Consider the following 21,992-nt stretch of genomic DNA (forward strand, 5'->3'; position numbering starts at 1 on the left):
AGAATACAGGGGAAGTGCCCACTGGCTCTTACTGGTGGGGTGGGAGGCTTACAGTCAGCACCTACATGCAGGGTGATTAGAAGTTAGACCCTCAGGCAGCAGCTGGGCAAAGTGTGCAGTTAAATCCTTTGCAGAGGAAGAAGAGTAGATGGCTGTTTGGCCTGCTCCCTCTGCCCTTAGCCCTGGGGCGACAGCTGTGGCAACGCTCCTGTGCCTCCAACAAGCACTTTCTTTTGTTTTCTGTAGTTCTATGGGACAGTGAACACAAGCCTCGTGGCTTTTAGAGCCAGGTGATTTGGAGGCCTGCCCTTTGAGTGGCAGGCTTAAAAGTGGGGGTGTTATGTGTGTGGCCTAAACCTTCCTCTCCTCAGAGAGAAGCTGGGGGTCAGGGGTTCCCTCCTGATTGTATGGAGCTATGCCAGGGGTGGGGTTTATAGCAAGAGCGTGTGTTAGCCTTTCCCACCCATTTCAACGCGGGTATCTTCTCAGTCGCCTGATGTGTAGGACTAGTTTCTGGATTTCTCTCAGAGGGAAGAGCTCCATGTAGGGCTGTATCTTTGGTACATTCATGGGAAGAGGGAAATCTAGGAGCCTCCTATGTCGCTGTCTTGGTGACCCCTCTGTGCCTGCTCTTTAATTGTTATTCTTCAAGGTGTTATACTTTGCTAACCCTTCATACTCTGTAAATTCTCCTTAAGCGATCTCATATATTCCCACAGTTTAATACTGCTCGTGTGTTGACAATGTCAATAATTTTGTGTTGAGCCTCAAACTGACTACTTTAGGTATATAGTTGCTTTGCTGTGGTCTCTACCCGGGCGTTACTCTGTACGTGCAATATGACGAAAATTGAAATTCAGCTTTCTCCAACAACCCTGCTCTTTTTTTCTTTATTCCTGACCTTGATTGTGGATTCCACTTTGGAAATATTTACTCTTTACTCCTTTAGCCTTAGTTCAAATATCATCAATTCTTACCGAGATGACTGTAATAACAATGACCATATTATTCCTAAGTCAACTTTCACACTTTTTCAAGGAATCTTTTACAAATTTGGGATTTCATTGTGCATTAAAACGCTTCTAAAAAGTCACTTTCATAAAAGTCCAAGGTTCTTAACATGGCATCCAAGGCCCTTCCTATCTTGACCCCTCCTATCTCTGCTGCCTAATTCCTCCTCTGAGCCATGTACTTCATACCCTCTAATATGGAATTGCCTGTTTTCCCATGACATACCATGCCATTTCACACCTCCGGATTTCACACATGCTATTCCCTCCACTTGGAATAACTCTCTGAGTCTAACCTTTGTATCCATTTATGTAGAAAACCCTATACCTTTAAGGAAGTTTTCCCTTAACAAGCCTTTCTGTCTCAGTAATTAATTACTTCCTCCTCTATCCTACCTCTTATTATATACATCTTTCTACCTTTTATAGTAAACACTTACTATACTGGATTGCCTCAACTGTCTCTCTACTCTTTAAAATTCATGAGAGCAGGGACTATCTTATTTATATCTGTTTAACCAGTTCCAAGCAGAATACCACACACATATTTTGCGATGAATAAATGTTTAGCGAGTTAAGTGGGCCAGGAACAAAAACTTGGTTGTGGAGCTTTTTCATATTAATAGCTAGGCCTCTGGCAGACAAAGATGATCTAGAAGGGATGGCTAATTAGTTCTCCAGATATTGTTCAAAAACTGGATTTGGAATTCTTCACTATAGTCTAAGACACTAAAATAAAGGACTCTGGCTAGAAGTGGAGTATACGTATCTTCAAGAATGAGGAAAAATGTATTCATCAAGAGCTAGACAAATAGGTACAAAACGCATTTGATAATGGGTATATTACACTGAATAGGAAGAGGAAGAATAAAAAATTCTGAGGTAAACTCACAAAATTAGTGATATACAAGACAGCAGGAATAAAATGAAAAGACCAAAAGTGTATACAGTATGTAAGCCAACCAAGAAAACAACTGAGAATAGGTCCAGAAACATAATTACAGACAAAGACTTCAAAATAATTACGATATATATGTTAAAATCTATTAAAAAGATGGATTTAATTGATGAAGAAATGCAGAATTTCAGGAAAGATATGGTAACTGTAAAAAGAAACCAAATAGAAACTTTAGACTGATAAATACAATACCTGAAATAATTAAAGGAGTCTCATAATGATTTCATGAGGAAAATGCAATCTTGTAGAACTTTTTGGTGGCCAGACGGTATGTCTTCTCCTAAGTGTTACATCTCTCTATATTATATGTATTCTACTTAATGGAAATTTCTTTACTTTCCACTAGTAACAGCTATACAAAGATGCATAGCTGCCTTCAGAGTTGATGAATTCCTTAGAATTAATAATTTTCAGGTACAGACAAAACCATAATTTGACAGGATAAAATAATTATAAAGGGACAGAATGTCCTCCAAGGTTCCTTACAACCCTGAGAGTCAAAGACTTTATCGAACGACCATGATTAACTTGAAATTTGAACTAAAATATAATTTAGTTACACTTAAATAATGGAAAGATATATTTCACATTATAGTTAATTTTAAATACAAGATGAATTAATGTTTACCATTACTAAATATATATACCTTTCAACTTTAAAATACAAATACTTTACTAGACAACTACATGTTAAATATCAAACAAAATTTAAATTACCCTCTTGTCCATTTCATAAGACGAAGCTTCTGTACTTGGCAAAAGATGGGTAATAGTGGCTATTAGGATCTGTAGGCAAGAAAAAAAAGAGCTCAAAATATGTTAAACTAACGGTGCATCCTAAAACTTAAATGCTAATACTAAAGTGATATAAAATCCATTGCTGAGAGTTATCCTAAATACATTAACTGTTATTTCAAAGTAATTTTTAATAAGCAAGTTTTTCAAGTACACTTAAGTATCAATCATTTACAATCCTTATGTACAGAACCAAAATTGTATATGCTCTGTTAACTATGAAATGGATTTCTTATGAGTTCAGTTCATGAATCAATATCTATAAACACAAAGATAATATATGTTCTAATAGAAAAATTAGAAGATATAGAGAAGCAAAAGGATTTATAAAAACCAAATGCAATTCTATCACTCAATAGAAATCTACTCTGCTCAGTGAATTAGGTATAGAAGAAATGTACCTCAACGTAATTAAGGCCATACATGACAAGTACACAGCTAACAACATACTCAATAGTGAAAAGTTAACAGCCTTTCCTCTAAGGTCAGGAACAAGACAAGGATGCCCACAATTGCCATTTCTATTCAACATAGTACTGGAAGTCCTACCACAGTAATTAGGGAAGAAAAAGAAAGAAAAGGCATCCAAATCTGAAAGGAAGAAGTAAAATTACTTGTTTGAAGACAACATGATCCTATATATAGGAAACTCAAAACTTTCCACCAAAAAACAGAACTAATAAACGAATTTGGTGAAGTTGCAGGATACAAAATCTATATACAAAAATCAGTTGTGTTTCCATACACTAACAACAAACTATCGGAAAGAGGAATTAAGAAACATATCCCATTTACAACAGCACTAAAATCAATAAAATACTTAGGAATAAATTTAACCAAGGAGGTTAAAGACTTGTACACTGAAAACTATAAAACATTGATGAATGACATTGAAGAAGACACAAATAAATGGAAAAATATTCCATATTACAGATTGGAAGAATATTATTCAATTGTTCATACTACCCACAACAATCTACAGATTCAACATAATCCCTATCAAAATTCCAATGGCATTAGAATATAAAAATAGATAGGAAAAACTATCCTAAAATTTGTATGAAACCACAAAAAAACCCAAAGAGCCAATCTTGAGAAAGAAGAACAAAGTTGGAGGCATCACACTTCCTGATTTCAAACTCTACTATAAAGCTATAGTAATCAAAACATGGCACTGACCGTAAGGTACTCACATAAAACCAGGAACATAGACCAGTGGATCAAGATAGAGAGCTGAGACATAAACTTATGCATTTATCATCAACTAATCTTTGACAAGGGCACTAAGAACACACAATTGGGAAAAGACAGTCTCTTCAATAAAAGGTGTTGGGAAAACTGGATATCCACATACAAAAGAATGAAACTGGACCCCTATCTGACACCACTCACAAGAATTAACTCGAAATGGATTAAAGACTTAAATCTAAGACCTGAAAGCATGAAACTCCCAGAAGAAAACATAGGGAATATGATTCTTGAAACTGGTCTTGGCAGTGGTTTCTTGGATAAGACACCAAAAGCACAGGAAACAAAAGCTAAAATAAACAAGTGGGACTACATCAAACTAAAGAACTTCTGCACCGCAAAGGAAACAATAAATTGAAAAGGCAACGAATGGAATGGAGAAAATGTTTGCAAACCATGTATCTGGATAAGGGATTAATATCCAAAAATGTATAAAGAACGCATACAACTCAACAGCAAAAAAGCAAATAATCCAATTAAAAAATGGCCAAAGGACCTGGAGAGACAGCTTTCCAAAGAAGATATTCAAATGATTAAAAGATATATGAAAAGATGATCAACATCATTAATCATGAGGGAAATTCAAATCAAAACCATAATGAGATATCACCTCACATCTGTTAGGATGGCTATTTTCAAAAAGACAAATGATGATAGATGTTGGCAAGGATGTGGAGAAAAGGGAACCCTTGTGCACTATTGGTGGGAATGTAAACTGGTATAACCATTACAGAAAACAATATGGCAAATCCTCAAAAAATTAAAACTAGAACTACCATATGATCTAGCAATCCCACTCCTGTGTATATACCCAAAGGGAATGAAATTTCTATCTCAAAGAGATACCTGCATACTCATGTTCATTGCAGCATTATTCACAGTAGCCAAGATATGAAAACAACCTAAACGACCTTTGACAGACAAATGGATAAAGAAAATGTGATACATACACACACACAGACACACACACACACGCACACATACATACACAATGGAATATTATTAACCATAAAAAAGAAGGAAATCCTGCCATTTGTGACAACATGGATGAACCCGGAGAGCTTTATGCTAACTGAAATAAGCCAGACAGAGAAAGGCAAATACTGTACAGTATCATTTATATGTGGTCTATAAAAAAAAAAAACCTGATTTCACAGAAATAGATTTCATAGAAAGTTGCTAAGAGTAGATCTTAAGCATTCTCCCCACAAAAAAAAACGAGTTAACTATGTGAGGTAATGGATGGGTTAGTTATCTTGATCTTGGTAATCATTCCACAATATCCAATCATCATGGTGTACATTTTAAATATATATAATTATATCTGCCAATTATTCCTCAATAAAGTTGGGGTGAAAAATAAAGAAATCTACGGGCCGGCCCCGTGGCCGAGTGGTTAAGTTCGTGTGCTCTGCTTTGACAGTCCAGGGTTCAGATCCTAGGCACAGACATGGCACTGCTCATTAGGCCATGTTGAGGCAGCATCCCACATGACACAACTAGAAGGACCCACAACTAAAATATACAACTATGCACTGGGGGGATTTGGGGAGAAAAAAATCAGGAAAAAAAAAATTTAAAAATACAAAGAAATCTATTCCCCTGTCTTTCCAGATGTTTCTCTGTATATATGTAAACATATGCTTTTTAAAAAAAAGCATTTTATAATGTGGCTTTTAAAATTTACATATATTTTACAATGAGTACATGAATAAATTTGATACAGAAAATATAAAATAATAAAAAGACATTATTAAGTGAAGGTAGAATATTCATATACAGTATTATAACTTACCCTGGCAATCTGTTGATCTCATTCAATTTTTTTATGTGTATGTTATAAATGTATGGGGGTACATTTACAGTTATTTTCTTGTATGTTATTATATTTTTATAAATTATTATTCAATGCATCAAATTTAGAGGAAAAATTCCTCTAAATATACTTTATACAGTATAAAGCTTTACTCACTAGTAGAATCTAGTATATAGACGCACCCGCTTAATAATAGTAACAGAACTGCGCTTCTGTTCCCAACTAGGCAAATAGGTAACCATTAGTGAAATATGCTCCACTGTTTTCAGATTTCATTTCTTCATTCAAGTAGAGGTGGAGTATTATAACTCTTCATGTGTATCTGTAGCGATTGGCCACTATGATGCATAGTGAAGCAATCTGCAAAAACTTTGCACACTAGAGAAGTACTTAAGTATTAATAATATATAAATTGATGAATAAAATAAGGGAAAGAATTTGGAGGCTTTCACATGAAAAAAAAAATCTGCCTACTTAAAGAACAACCTTGATTTTCAGACAGAATAATCAATCTTAAAGGGTAAAATTTCAAATGTTTTAATACTGACTGACATACATATGCACATTCATCACATTTACATCCAGTTATCATGGCCCACATGATAATGATAAAAGCTGCAGTCAATATTTATTAAGATTTATGTCTCATCATTTTTATGGCAAAAAGTACTAAATGCTTTACATGTATTTTCTCATTTAGTCTTCAGAGCAACTCTGTGAGGTAGATATTTTTTTTTTTTTTTTTAAGATTTTATTTTTTCCTTTTCCTCCCCAAAGCCCCCCAGTACATAGTTGTGTATTCTTCGTTGTGGGTTCTTCTAGTTGTGGCATGTGGGATGCTGCCTCAGCGTAGTCTGATGAGCAGTGCCATGTCCGCGCCCAGGATTCGAACTAACGAAACACTGGGCCGCCTGCAGCGGAGCGCGCGAACTTAACCACTCGGCCACGGGGCCAGCCCCTGAGATAGATATTTTTATCCCAAACGTAAAGGTAAGAAAATTGGAGTTCAGAGGGCTAAAGAACCGGTTCATAGCTACAAAGTAAGTAAGTGGCAGAGTCAAGGGCAATTAAACCAGGTGTGTCTAATCCTCAAACCCAACCTCTTAACCATAATACTATATTCAACTCAACAGATATTTAGTGAACAGAGTCTACCTGAAAGTCACCCTAGGCATAAAAAACAATAAAGGAAAAAGAAACCCGGCGTGTCTTAAAGGAGTTTAGAATTTGTAGACAAACATATCTTGTGCCATAAAGAGAGGCTGGCAACACGGTTAAGTGAGAAAAGCCTGGACCTGAAATCTTATAGACTTGGGTTTGAACTCTGTTTCTGCTCCATTGGATTGTGACTTTATATAGATACTGTATCCTCAGTTCTCTCATCTTAAATAAAGGCGGGAAGTGGGGATAATAGTCCACCTCAAAAGATTTAGAATTAAACAAGATATAATGAAAATATGACTGGTACATAGTAGGTGCCCAATAAATATTAATTATCGTCTTTCCTAAAAATGTTATAAGAACATGAAGACACAAAAGATAAATTCTTGTTGGAGAGGTAAGGATTCTTATTTTTTGAGGAGATGGTATTTAAACCAATCACTGAAAGATGAGAGGGTAGAGAGGAGAAATACAGCATTTTAGGCAAGAAGAAGAGAGTGAGGGGTATGTTTAGGGGAGAGTAAGCTGACTTGGGCGCCTGGACTATAGGGTATTTCAAAGGAATCTGTACAGGATTCTGAAAAGATGGGTTGGGTCTTCATCTGGAGGCCTCAAATTCCCAGCTAAAGAATTTGGGTCTTATTTTATAAGCAAAGGAAAATCACTCAGAGATTTTGTTTTGTTTGGTTTTTGGGGTTAGTGACATAAAAGTCATGTGAATGTGAGCGATAACTTGGAGTGGAAGACATACGAAGCCAGGAGACCAGCTAGAAGGCTACGACAAAGAAAGAATAACGAAGGCCTGGAATGTGTCAGGTGTTGTAGGAGGCACAGAATAAGAACTTCATAAATGATGGGCTCAAGAGGAAAGGAAAGGAATGAATCAAAATAATGTCCTGATTTTGGTAAATGAAGGGATAAAATGTTTTCTTATGTAAGAGAGGGAATGAAGTCGAATATACATTTATAAAGACAATCGCAATCACAAATTTGCACGTAGCATTTAAAACCAACAACACAAAAAATACAAAGGGACTGTCATGAACTCTGATACCTCAAAAAAGCATCCTGGGTTGCCATTATTTAGCTATATAAAATTTAAAGAAAACTATTAAATAGTCTTATATTTCAAGGTATCCAAATGTAAGGATCTTTAACAAGGTCATAATAAGAAATAAATGAGAAAATACTCACTTGAATAATTTTCAAGGGAGAATCAGGTTGGTAAATCTGAAGTCTAGGTACATAATGAACCAGCATGTGAAGCATGTTACAAGCTACATGGGCCACTGTTTTATTAGTAAACTGTAATAATAACCGAAAAAAAGAAAAAAAGAAAACCACTGTTATAAAACATTTCTTCTTGAACTATTATTCATCAATGCATTAATTGCTGAAAAATTTTAAATTTCATGTTTCTTTTTTTATTCTATATTTATAATGTGTTTATTGAAATACTATTAAGAAGATAAACATACAGCTGCAAAATAAAATCACGACACATTCCAAAGATACAATTAACTTTATTTTTTCTTTGTAATGTATGACTGTCTTCATTAAAGTTTTATTCCATTTTCTCTTACCTGGATTTCTGCAATGGCCTCTAAACTGCTAATCTGGTTATCAATCTTTTCCGTATTCCAATCTACTCTACACAATACTTCCAAATTAATCTTCTAAAGAACTGTTCTGATACTGACGTTCTCTATGCTTAAAACTGTTGGACGACTCTCCCATGGCATAACGTCCAACTTCTTATGCTTCTCTCTCTGTGACCAAATCTCACCTACTTTTCGTACCCTGACCAAACATCTCCTCTTTCCAAAGTCTTCTCGGACACCTAAGTCGAAGTGATCTCTGCTTCCTCTGAACTCAGTCAGCAGTTTGTATGTACCACTCATCTGGTTCTCTCAGCTTTTTATATTTTATTACTCTTATTTTAATCTTTTTCAGCCATCATATTATTTATCTCTTGAATCTAGTATTTATAATATTTTTTCATTCTAGTATCCCTCACTCTGCTTTGCAAAGTGCCTCAAACATAGTACAAACTCAAAAATACCACCAAATAGTTAGTATTTGTACTTTGTATGTTTAGAATCCTATAGAGATATTGTATTACAAGTCTTAAGACAAAAATGATATCATGCATCCTTTTGCAAACAAAAAATATCCATCTATTCTCTCAGACTCTCCAAACAATTAGGTTATTATTTCTGAGCAAATCTTATTCTGGTCAGAAAGAGGGAATTTAACTTGAATGATAAAACCAAAAAGTTGAACAGCTCAAGAATTCAAGAAGTAATAAAGATCAAAGAGTAGGTTACAAAAACAGGAATTAAGGTAAAACAAACAAGCCCACATATGTTGTTAAATGACTGGTTTGGAAATATGTATCCTAGGGACAAAGCCAAATAAATAAAAAGTTGAGATAAAAATAGGTCATCACTAAGATACCCCAAATTCAAGAGTAGGACCACTCTTAAGGAAAAAGTCAGGAACAAGGAAATAATGTAATAATTAATTAATGAAAACATTTATTGTTTTATTCAGTAAGGGCATAGATATAATTAACATTCGGAGAAAAATAATCATGCATTCTATATTATCTTAATATTTTCCACTAAATTAGTTTTTTTTTACCTTTAAGGAAACACAAATTACATTCAGAGCTTCCTTAATTTGAGGATGATGAGACTCATGGACTAGTTCTTCACAAATCCAAATTCCTAAACTGCAAAGTGCTACACATCTGCAAAAAAGGCAACCAAAACAATGATACAATAAAAGTGGATGAGTCGTGAAATGAAACCACCACCTCAACCAAAACACCCATAACCATCCAATACAGAACCAACATGCGCTGTTTAAGAGTTAATCAATTTGTTACTCTGTTCTTTAGCTCTTTCTGTTACTCTGTTCTTTAGCTCTTCTTAGAAAGAGAAAGCAGGAGGAAAGCACATCCCCGAAACTCTAAGCCAAATTTTCAATTATAATTTACTACCAAGATCATAGGTGTGATAACACAAGATCTTTCTACCAAACCTATAGTAATAAACTGATATTATCATAAAGCTTCCCAAACAAATATGCAATCTGCTTTCGAAAAGGAAAGTGTGTAATTTTATTGACTGATAGCAAGGTAAACCTAAGCAAAAACATGAAGCTGCTGAGATAAGTCAAATATTTTTTTCGTATCTTTTACATTTAACATACAAATTCTTTTTAAAACAAATTAGCAACACAAACAAAATTTCTACATTTTATTAGGGGATTCCAACAGAAACAGAACTTGTGGAAATTTTGCTCTGTTCCCTAATGTCTTGTGAAACTTCAATTCCCTACTTCAGCTGATCAGAATTAGTAGGAATTTCTATTACTGTGTTCAAGTATAAGCGTCTGATGAAGCACATGATGGTTCTCACTAAGTATAAAAAGAGTCAACTCCTATAGTCTCCTGGTATACCTGGCATGTCCTGATACTGATATTCGTTTTTTGTGTGTGTGTGAGGAAGACTGTCACTGAGCTAACATCTGTGCCAATCTTCCTCTATTTTATGTGAGATGCTGCCACAGCATGGCTTGATGAGTGGTGTGTACGTCTGCACCTGGGATCTGAATCTGCAAACCCCGGCCCACCAAAGCGTAGTGTGCAGACTTAACCACTACACCACCAGGCTGGCCCCAATATTGATATTCTTAAATTAAATTCAGTAGAATGCTAAATTTGAGAACAATTCAAGGCAGAACTATTTTCCTTTCCGAACACAGTAGATCAGAAGTTCTTACGTCCCTTCTTTCAGTCTATCACAGCATTAAAGCTACTAAATAGTTTACTGTCAAAACTCAGAAAGTCTTCTAAGCAAAGTCTACTGCTTTATTTCTTCCCTACTGTTGTCTATCCTAAATCTTAGGTGACATTTACAGATCAAAATAACCAAGTTTCAGGTTTCACAGTGAAAAGAGCTGTAATCCCTAGAGTAACAAGAAACTCTGAAGGGAAACAGAGCTGTCCGTGGATGCAGCTAACTTAAGGCACTTGTTTGGTAACAGAGGAGTGAGACCAGTTTGTTTTGTTTGTGTGTACAGTTGCCTACATTCCTCAAGATGTCAAAATAATCTAGATTTTTTCCAGTATGGCTCAACTCTCTGCTCCTGGTCAGATTTTCAGGTATAAGCTTCTAAGACCTCACATTCCTGAAAGTTATACGAAAACAAGTTTAGAAAATGCTTATGTTCAACTTCTGCAATTTTCCTATACTCTCAATACAAGCCATTGTGTTAACGATTCCCAAGGCTACTTCTGGGTAGATATGTTTTAGGCTTCAATATTCTTTCACTGAGAGGCAATGTAGTTGAAAGAAAAAAAAAAACAGCAAAAGATCTAGAATCTGAAGCTCTAGGTTCAAATCTTGTTTTGCCACTTCTTACCTATACATCTAACAAGGCTCTGAAGACAAACTGCCAGGGCTTTAATCGTGGCTCTGCCATGTCTGGGTGATAGAAGAGATTATTTAAATTCTCTGGGCTCCCATCTATAAAAGGGAGGATAAAAATTGTACCTATATCCTGGAGTGGCTGCAAAGATTAAATGAGGTAATAAAAGTGTTTAGAACAGTGCCTTGCAGACAGAAACGGCTTAATAAATGTTAGCGGTCTAAGCCATCAGTTCTTTCCTACCAAAATTGGAACAATAATAATGATTCCAATAATTTCTTAGAATTGTGCGGAGGACTAAATGAAACAATATTATGGGAAAATCCTTGTAAAATTAAAGGTTATCATTATTAACACAGAAAATGCTAGAGAAATAATATTGAAAATCATCAAACTTGGGGCTAAAAACTACCAGAAATGAAAATATGGAATAATGGAAAAGATAATGTTGTTTTCTGGAGTAGTTGTTTAGTATTAAAATGGAATTAATGTAAAAGAAGAATTTACTCAAAGAGATTTCTTTTTAGTTAACTTGGATATTAAATGAGAAAAATATGCAATGGAATTAAAAAGCTGGAGCTATGTCTCATTTAAGCAAACTGCTCATTTTACATGATTTTTAGCTCCTGCAAAAATAAGAGGTTTAAGTTAGAATTAGAATCCAAATGGTCAAAGCCGTGATCTGTACACTTTTATGAACCTTGGGTGATAAACTGTGTAGATTATTAGAAAAGAGGTAGCTTTGCACAGATGTAGGTCAGAGGAGTAGTGACACAGACTTCTGTTGAGGCTAATGACATACTACTAGAATTAGCGTCAAGAAATATAAAATATAAATTAATGATATTCAACGGAAAAGAAGAAACATGGTGTGCTAGTGGCAACCTGCTGATTTAAATTTCAACCTTTTTGGGAAAGGTTTAGTCAAGCAGCAAAAATGCCACAGTTTTCACTTTTTAATAAGACATTTAAAAAGGAAAACATTCTAAAATCTTATTACTTATAATCTATTTTTAAAAAAATATCCTGATCAAATATTCATAAATATTAATATATACTATTTTCTTAGATATATTACTTTCTACAATAAAAATATTTCATTTCAATTCAATTTAACAAACATTCATTGGGTAATTACTACTGCACTTCAAGGTATCGCATAAGAGACAGTGACAAACAGAACCTGAAGGGAAAGCAAAATGTACTTAAACTAAGATAAATCGTTTTAGATACAGAGAGTGACTATACTGAAAAAAATGACTAGGATTTTATTTATTTATTTATTTATTCTTAAAGATTTTATTTTTTTCCTTTTTCTCCCCGAAGCCCCCCGGTACATAGTTGTATATTCTTCGTTGTGGGTCCTTCTAGTTGTGGCATGTGGGACGCTGCCTCAGCATGGTTTGATGAGCAGTGCCATGTCCGTGCCCAGGATTCAAACCAACGAAACACTGGGCTTCCTGCAGCGGAGTGCGAGAACTTAACCACTCGGCCACGGGGCCAGCCCCAGGATTTTATTTTTTTAATGAAAGAAGGTTTGTATTGAAAACATGAAAAAAAGGTATTTAATCATCCAAATAATTTAAATTTCTACTTCAGAATAGCTTTTGTGTATCTAAAACAATCTGGACTGCTAAATAATTCAATCAACTTCTAAAATAAGATTCCAAACACAGAACAGTTGTACCACGTCTTAAGAGCATCTGACCTACCGTGCAGGACCAGAGGGCTCATCTCTTGCGGAACTTAATACAGTTTTGATTATAAGTTCCTAAAATAAGGGGAAAATAGTTAGTAGCAATGACTAAGATTTCATTCAACACATGTTTATTAAATGGCCACTATGGGCCCAGGCACTGTGCCAGGTGCTAGGTATACAATAGTGAATCATTCAACACATGTTTATTAAATGGCCACTATGGGCCCAGGCACTGTGCCAGGTGCTAGGTATACAATAGTGAAATAAAACAGTCCTTTTTCTCATGTACATACTTACAGAGTCCAATATAATTCATAAAATTAGCTAAATCAATAAAACAATAGTATGATCTGAATGTTTGTGTCCCCCTAAAATTCATGTGTTGAAATCCTAACCCCCAAAAGGTGACGGTATTAAGCGGTGGTTAGGTCATGAGGTTGGAGCCTTTGTGAAATGGATTAATGCTCTTGTAAAAGAGATGCCCAACGAGCTCCTTCCTGTGAAGGACTCTGTGAGGACACAGTGAGAAGGCGTTGGCTGTGGACCAGGAAGAAGGCCCTCACCAGAATACAAGTGTGCTGGAGCCTGGATCTTGGACCCCTCAGCCTCCAGAACTGTGAGAATTAAATTTCTGTTGTTTATAAGCTACCCAGTCTGCAGCATTTTGTTATAGCAGCCCACACAGACTAAGACAAACCATTTCTGAAATTTATAACCAAATGTATATGTTAAAAAGTAATTTTTTCTGATTAGAAGAGTAATAAAAAGCTCACTATAAGATAATCAAAGCAGATTTGATTATCTCCAAGGTATGAACATATTTTCAAATGTGAGAAATATCATTTAAAAGCAAGCCTCCTCTTCTTTGATAATTTGTAAAGCATGATAACGTGAAAGTTTGGGGAGAAGTGCTAGATAATAGTTAAAATTATGTAACTGAATAAAAACTTAAGAGGGAGAGTAAAGAGAAAGTAACTATCCAAAGAGAGGCTCTTGTACTGAGTTTGTGTTTAGTGGAAAGAGAAAAGAAAACTAGTCTATTAAGGAGTCTTGGATAGAATACTTAGGCAAGAAGTAAATCAAGATAGATCTGTGGAACGTAAGTCAAAGTTGAAGAGATTTAGGAAGGACAGCGACATCAACAGGGTCAAATACTAGAGTGGCTAAGGAGAGGAGAACAAGAATGCCACTAAGTTTGATGATTAAGAATCTGTTCATTCCTTTTTAATATTTTTTTTTTCCTGAAGAAGATTAGCACTGAGCTAACTGCTGCCAATCCTCCTCTTTTTGCTGAGGAAGACTGGCCCTGAGGTAACATCCGTGCCCATCTTCCTCTACTTTATATGTGGGACATCTACCACAGCAATGTCCGCACCCAGGATCCGAACCAGCGAACCCCAGGCCGCCAAAGCGGAACATGCGCACTTAACCGCTGCACCACCAGGCCGGCCCCTGTTCATTCCTTTTTAAAACATCATTCATAAGCATTTATCAGCTTAAAAGACTGTAAGCTCCTTGAGAGGAGTAACTTTCTACTTTGTAAACTTAGCATCTAGCCCAATGGCCGGCAGTTAATAGCACATGGAAGACAGCTGCTGTTTAAGCTGAAGAAATTTCTACGTAATAGGCCCTATCTTAAGTGCTGGAAATAAATAGATGGTTAGGACATAGTATCTACCCTTAAGAAGTTTAGGGAGGGAGGCAGATTTGTCAACAGTTAAAACCCAAGGTCATGTGTACAAGGATCAATGTGAACAAATAGCTCAACTTGGGAAAGTCATAGAAGACTTCACAAAGAGGTCGTAGGTAAACAGGATTTTGACCACTGATCAAGGTCAAGGACTATGATTATGTGTGTTTGGGGTGATTAAGAGAGGCAAGAAGAGGAGAACAGGTCTATATAATGATGCTTCAGGCAGAAAGAAATGGATTTGCAAAAGCATAGAACTGAAAAATGGCACAGTAGTTTCCATGTGGCTATCTGGCTGTGGTTTAGAGTACATCGGGAGCTGGTTTCAATGAAAATGTGAAAATTAAAGGTGACCACTATGGTATGCAACTTTCCCCTTAAATCTTCATTTTTTTAAGAGTAATCACCATTTTGTTAGGCTTTTTCCTTTCTTCATTGCTATTAGAATTAGCTCTTATTTTGGACACTTCTCCCCTCCACAAAAAAAGTGCTGTTTTGTTTTTTAAATCACTTCAGCCTACACAATGGCCAGCAGAGAACAAGGCCAGTCTGAAATGCAGATTGTATGTAGGAGGCTAGGTTACCCAAAACTGCCTCGGCAAATTAAAACTATTCTCCATCCTTGACCTTCAGGATCTTCTGAAAATAGAAGCCAAAAGTATGAAATCCATGAAGACCAAGAGTCCATTTGTATAGCTTTATGAAGTGTCATTGTAAATTTGCACTGACCCATACAATGTCATGTACAAGCGAAGTTCACTTGTTTAAAAAATGTTTTCTGAGTATATACCACATGCCAAACAGCATGTTAAGCTCTGAGGATATAGCAGTAAATAAGGTTTTGTGGTATTAATTTGATTAAAGTGTAAATTCGACACTGAACGAGTAATTATAAGCGTGATAAATGTTGCAAAGAGAAATACAGGTGGCATGGAAAGTATACGCAACACTCCTGATGAAAACTGGATTAAAAAACTTCCTTCAGAGAAAGCACAAGTTTTAAAAAAATCATCAGCCTGACTTCTGAGGAGCTGTGATGCCCTTTGCTCTTCCCTTCTTTATTCTCTCTTCCCTTCTAACTCTAGGGACCAACGCAGGTCAAACACAGAGATCATCTGGCAAATACTCTAATAGGCACAACTTCTCAGGACTGTTACACCCTTGGGAATTTATCATACATGGAAATTCAGTTAGAGACAGGTCTTGGCTTAGCGATGGAATTATTCACTACCAGCACACTGCTGGGTCCAGAGCACTAAGCGCCTTTATCCTAACTAGAAGACCTGACCACACCACTTCCCTTCACCTTGGTCTAAGAATTACTGAGTCCAGACTACTTAAGAATGCTTATCATGTCCCACCTTCCTCTTCAAACAGAGGCAGACCTCTACAGAGGCACAAAACAACTTGTCACTAATTTTTTACTTGAAATTTTTAAAAAGGCTTATAAGCAACAATTAAAAGCAACAGTTGGAAGTCTGCTTCTAATTAGACACTATCATCTATTTTTTTAAGGTTTAATATCTGGGGTAAGTTCCACCAGCAATTGTAGAGTCACTGTTTACTTTTGCACCATCTCCTGTTCAAGCCTGTTAATGCTTCAGACACATGGGATCCCTGCCCCAATTCCATAGTTTCCTACAGCAGAAAAGACTATTCCATTACATTGTTTGATTCAGCACACTGGGAAACTTGGAGGGGGAGAGAGTCAAAGATGCAGGTTTAGTGCCATCTCAATCCTGGAAGCTTTATGTTAGCAGCATCGTATCTTGGCTCATAGGATGTTTCAATAAATGTCAGTGAATGAATGAATCCTGTTGAGATTGACATGTGAGTGAGTTCAACAACGAGAAAACGTTTCCAAAGCAGTTACAAACACAAAATGGGCTATGCTTCTAATGGACATTCCAGCCTCTGTGTCTAAAGGGTATCGCTGGTTTACGTTAACGACTGTGTGGATTTCTAAAGGAAAAGAAAGAATGAAATTTTATCGAATATATATTACGATTACAAAATTATTTAAATGCTAAAAATTAGCATCTGATTTCTTACCTTAACATCTGTAAATTGAGACACAGCAATATCAGGAATGTTGGGGTGGAGAGCAGGCAGTTCACAATATAAGTTGGGAAAGCAAACCAAGGAGCCCAGGAGAACTTGTGCTTCCACTCTTGGTGCCTGTGTACCAGATTTAAAAAATCTTTAGGATGTACTTGATTAGGTCCTCAAATTATTAGAAAAACTGCTTTATTACCTAACCATATTACACAGGGAAGTCAGTGCAACACAAAATTCAAAAATAAAGGGGGAAACACAAAAAGATTCAAGTTCTCACCTATACTTTCCACGCAAACTACTGTTATTCTCAATAAATTCAATGAACAAATAGCAGAGCTTTCCTTAAGAGCAGCTAATAAGCAGAAATAAGCCACAATTAATGAGACTGCAAACAAAATTATAGCTTACCTAAGAGCATAAAATTACCCTAATTTTGAGGAAAAATATAAATACTTTCATTTTAAAGGCAACTTACACATATTGTTCTAAGAAGCAGATGACTCAATTTCACCAGATTATATTTGTTACTAAGAATGAATAAAGTAACTAAGGGTGAAAATGCTAACTATATCTTCAAGAAATAGGCACTAGCCTGGATGGTTTTTATGATACGTGCACATGAGAAAAGCACTGCCTACACTACCTACAAAAAACAAAATTAGAATTTATCCTTGAACTGCAGATGAAGGCAACTTTTCATCTTTTTTCCTTAATTGTATTAAGCCATTTCTAAAGTACCAGCACTGAACATTTCTTTTTCTTCTATCTTCTTGCATGCCCACCAAACACCAACACCCACCTACTAATATACTGCTTTATTTACTAAAATATCTACACATTAATTTATATGCTTAATAATACCTAACAAAAATGTTAAAACAAATATATTAGAAATATAATACTTCTCTTCACATAAAACAAGAACCTATCTATCTCCAAAAGGATTTCCTTATGTTAATAAATGTTATAATAGAGACAATGGAGTGGTACTCTACTATGATTTCCAACAAAACAACTCGTCTCTGTATTCAAAATATAATCTAGATTTACAGACACAAGGCAGCAGCATAACAGGGCAGGGTAAGCTCGCAGCCACCATCCCAAATTAAAATAAGTTATCCTATAAAAATGAAACGATAAAAATCCAACATTTAATGAAAGAGAGTAGCTAAAGGTTTTTCTTTAAAGGTGGATAAGGTAACTGAGAATGTTCAGCTATGTGGATATAATGGGAGCAGACCTGGAAGGTGATTGCAATTAAGAAAGGCAAGTCTAATCAATTGTTTTGTAATCTGCCAGGGGTGGGGGGTGCATTAACAGGAGGAAGATGATAATATGTATGGGACCTAAAATGGGAATCCAAGGAGAAAGATTTAGACTGCGTATCTCCAACATCATCCAGAGGAAAAGACTGCCCTTGACCTTACAGGGGAGATGTGGGTGTCAGGTCTGATTCCTGCGATGATTTGGTTTCCTACGCAGCCTTTCGCAACAGGTGTTCCTCATATGAAGAATAGAAAACAGAAAATGATTATTTTCAAATTTTCCCAAGGATGTTATATAACTAGTATCCTTCAAGATGCACAGGAAGGAAACTTAGTCACATAAAATGGATGCCTAAGGACATTAGGGCTTAATTCTCCTGTAGAACCTTGAGAAAGGCTGCAGGAAATGTGCTGCAATCATCTGAAATAATTGTCCCACTGAATAGTAATAGTGTTCATAGTAAATTGACAAAAAAGTGACATTGGTTTATGTCTCATTCTCCTCAGGAGTTCTATCAACTTTTGCCATTATCCAAGAGATTGATAATGTGTACACTGATAATACTATAATAGCCTTGTAACTTGTTTACCATCTTTAGTTCGTCTTCCATTTAATCTATGCCTAGATTAATAAATTTATTTGATATTCCCAAAGCACAGATTTAATCATCTCTCTCCCTACTTTAAAAAAGTTAACTGTTTATCTAATATAGCATTATAATCCGATTCCTGGCGTTTGAGAGCTTCTAAGATGTAGTCTAAAGGAGTGCTTTTCAATCTTTAATGTCCATACTAATCATTTCATTTGGGATATAGATAAAATATACACACTGTTTCAGTAGGTCTTGGATGGGGTCTGAGACTCTGTTTCTGGTGTGCAGACCACACTTTGGGTAGCTGGGGTCTAAAGTACTTTTCTGCTCTTTCTGTCCACTACTCTCTAGTCAGATTATCTTTTTTTCCCCCTGCTTTTTCTCCCCAAATCCCCCCACTACATAGTTGTATATTCTAGTTGTGGGTCCTTCTAGTTGTGGCATGTGGGACAGTGCCACAGTCTGGCCTAATGAGTCGTGCCATGTCTGCGCCCAGGATCCGAACTGGTGAAACCCTGGGCTGCCGAAGCAGAGCATGCGAACTTAACCACTCGGCCACATGGCCTACCCCTAACTATCTTCTAAACAAAATGGGTTATTTCTCTTTTCTTGAACACAGCTTACTCATGCCTATTTCCCTCTGCCTGGAATACTTTCCCTCATTGTCATTTTCACTTACAAAAATACAACTAATCTTGGGGCCAGCCCTGTGGCATGGTGGTTAAGTTCAGCACACTCTGCTTCATTGGCCCAGGTTCATGAGTTTGGTTCCCGGGCACAGACCTACACCACTTGTCAGCCATGCTGTGGCAGTAACCCACATATGAAATAGAGGAGGACTGGCACCGATGTTAGCTCAGAGCAAATCTTTCTCAACAAAACAAACAAAATACTACTAATCTTTCAAGGATCTATTCAAACATGTTTTTCAAGAAAACTCCGTGATATCCCTAAACAAATAAGATCTCTCCTTTGTCTGAATTACTAAATAATTTTATCTTATTTAACAAACTCTCATATTGTACATACAATGCGTCACGTAATGTTCCAACTATGTTACAAAGATTAAGTAATTTAATCCTTATAAAATAACCCTATGAGAAAGGTTATCTCCATTTTATCAGTGAAGAAACTGAGACACAGAGAAATTAAGTATCTTGCATAACGTCCCATGGTTAGTAAGTGACAGAGCTGGAATCTGAAAGCAGACGGACTGGCTCTAGATTCCACCTTTTAGCTACTATGCTAAGCTTCTCCTACTGGTACCTTCTCTAGTTGTTAATATACTTTCCTATCTTCCCAACAGCACACTATATGCTCCTTGAGCACAACGTATATCTCATTTATTCTATATCACCCTATATTCCACCCAAAGGAACACTTGGTACACAATGGGAAACAGAAGTTTAATAACCACAAAAGGGCTTATTAGCACCATGTTGAACACAGACTAGGCGCTGAATAAATACCTACACATTCAATTAATAAACACCCATAACCATGATGCAGTGCTGGAGAGGAGCCCTGGAGATAGCAAGAGGAGTAAGACCAATCACTGTTCTCAGGGAACTGGAGAAACACGGTTAATAACTAGCTATAAAGACAGCTGTTCTCTTATTTGCACATTTCCTCTACATGATTATATCTAGTTTCATGGCTTTCAATACCATCTGTAAGCTATTGTCTCCCAGCTTTACATTTTCGGTCCCAATATCTCCTTTGAGCTCCCGATTTGTACATGCAATGGCCCTCCTGGCATCTCCTCTGGATGTCTGATAGGCAGCTTCTTATGCCCCAAACAGAACTCCTTCTCATTCACTGTTGATCTTTCACAGCTTATAAATTAAATAATGTATGTTAAACTGCTTTGCAAGTTATAAAGTGTTAGTCAAATATTACTATTTTTTCTGTCCCAAATACTCTTAGTTTTTTCCAGTAGACTTTCAGTTAATCGTTATTTCTCATTTATGTTTTTGCTCCAGAGTGATCTTTCTAAAATACAAATTTGATTGTGTCACTCTTTGCTTAAAATTCTTCAATGGTTACCCATTCTTTCCTTAGGACAAAGTCTAACCTCGTTAAACTATAAACACAGCTACTGCCTTCCTCTTTAGTTCACCTCTGCCACTTACACAAGAACAAGTTCCAGCTATGCAGAGTTACTTGGCACTGTCTCACTGCTCCACAGCTATACGAAAAATCCTCACATGCTGTCTTTGAGTTTAGAGCATATTTTGGGACTACCTCACCTGTTTCCTTCTCCTCTTTTGCTATAGCCCATTGTCCTTTTTAAATTTTCTTCCCTCCCTCTGCCTGTTTTGTTAGATTTCCTCAATTTTAAATTCTCTTTTGCTTATCAGATTTAATCTATTTTTATAGCTCCTGGGTGAACTCATCAACTAATTTTAGTACTTTCTTACACTTCAGAATTTGTTACTTTTTTTTTTAAATGTGGGAGAAACAATCAATTCCAATTAAATCGCAAATTTTCTTGAACATCAGCTTGTTATATCTTACCAACAACGGCTCTTCCTTTGTTGTTTTGTTAATTGAGTCCTGGTTAACTACAGTTTGTTATATTATGAAGAACAGGAAATAAAAACTTACATTGAGAAAAGCTGAAGAAGCCACTCTACTAGCTGCTATAATAAAATCCATAATAAGCATCGTGGCACCAGGTAAACCAAGTGAAAAAAACTGGGGTGAGCAGTGCTTGATGATTGTATTGACAATATCCTTAGGAATAAGGAAAAAAGAGGAAGAGAGTATCACAAATATAACCTTGGGTATCAGCTAATCAATATCCTTAAAAATAGATAACATACGAAATAATGAGATAGGTAATTACTATACAATGGCTGACTAATTGGAAAGATTAATTTTAACTCTTCCAAATAATCCATGCTTAGTATTATATTCTGTCAAAGGAAAGTAAACTTAAAATGTGTTTGTTTGACCTCGATACAGCATTCTTTTTGCACTAGCAAGCAAGACGGAAGGCTCTTTGCTTTAGAGGTTTAACATATACCCATTGCTGGAAACCAGATTGCAGAGTAGATCCTCCCACCACAGATTTGCTTCCATGTAATAACTCTGATCTCTGAAGTGGTATGACCCGTTATGTGGCAACTGGAGAGATTCTCTTTTTTTTAGATAAATTGCAGTCTTTTGATGATAGATATTTAGCCTCAGAAATCTAGACCTAGGCATTTTTCAGGGAATATCTTAACTTGGTTATTCACTCACTTTGCCTTTGTAATTT

General features: G+C 36.1%; 1 protein-coding gene across 15 annotated transcripts in view; it reads right to left on the reverse strand.

Annotated features, from left to right (window-relative positions):
- The window catches only part of RALGAPA1 (Ral GTPase activating protein catalytic subunit alpha 1), a 225,642-nt gene that overhangs the window by 98,413 nt on the left and 105,237 nt on the right, over positions 1–21,992 (reverse strand). For all 15 annotated transcript variants that reach the window (XR_011428633.1, XR_011428619.1, XM_023624084.2 and 12 more), the window contains 6 exons: positions 21,338–21,466; positions 16,867–16,992; positions 13,138–13,196; positions 9,632–9,740; positions 8,183–8,293; positions 2,686–2,754 (listed from right to left, as the gene is read on the reverse strand). Coding sequence is in view for 13 of the 15 variants with exons in the window: in XM_023624084.2 (XP_023479852.1) it covers positions 2,686–2,754; positions 8,183–8,293; positions 9,632–9,740; positions 13,138–13,196; positions 16,867–16,992; positions 21,338–21,466 (603 nt within the window). In the remaining 2 variants the exon portion in view is untranslated. The remainder of the gene's footprint in view (positions 1–2,685; positions 2,755–8,182; positions 8,294–9,631; positions 9,741–13,137; positions 13,197–16,866; positions 16,993–21,337; positions 21,467–21,992) is intronic.

The sequence above is a fragment of the Equus caballus genome, chromosome 1 (assembly GCF_041296265.1).
Source record: "Equus caballus isolate H_3958 breed thoroughbred chromosome 1, TB-T2T, whole genome shotgun sequence".
Classification (NCBI taxonomy): Eukaryota; Metazoa; Chordata; class Mammalia; order Perissodactyla; family Equidae; genus Equus; species Equus caballus.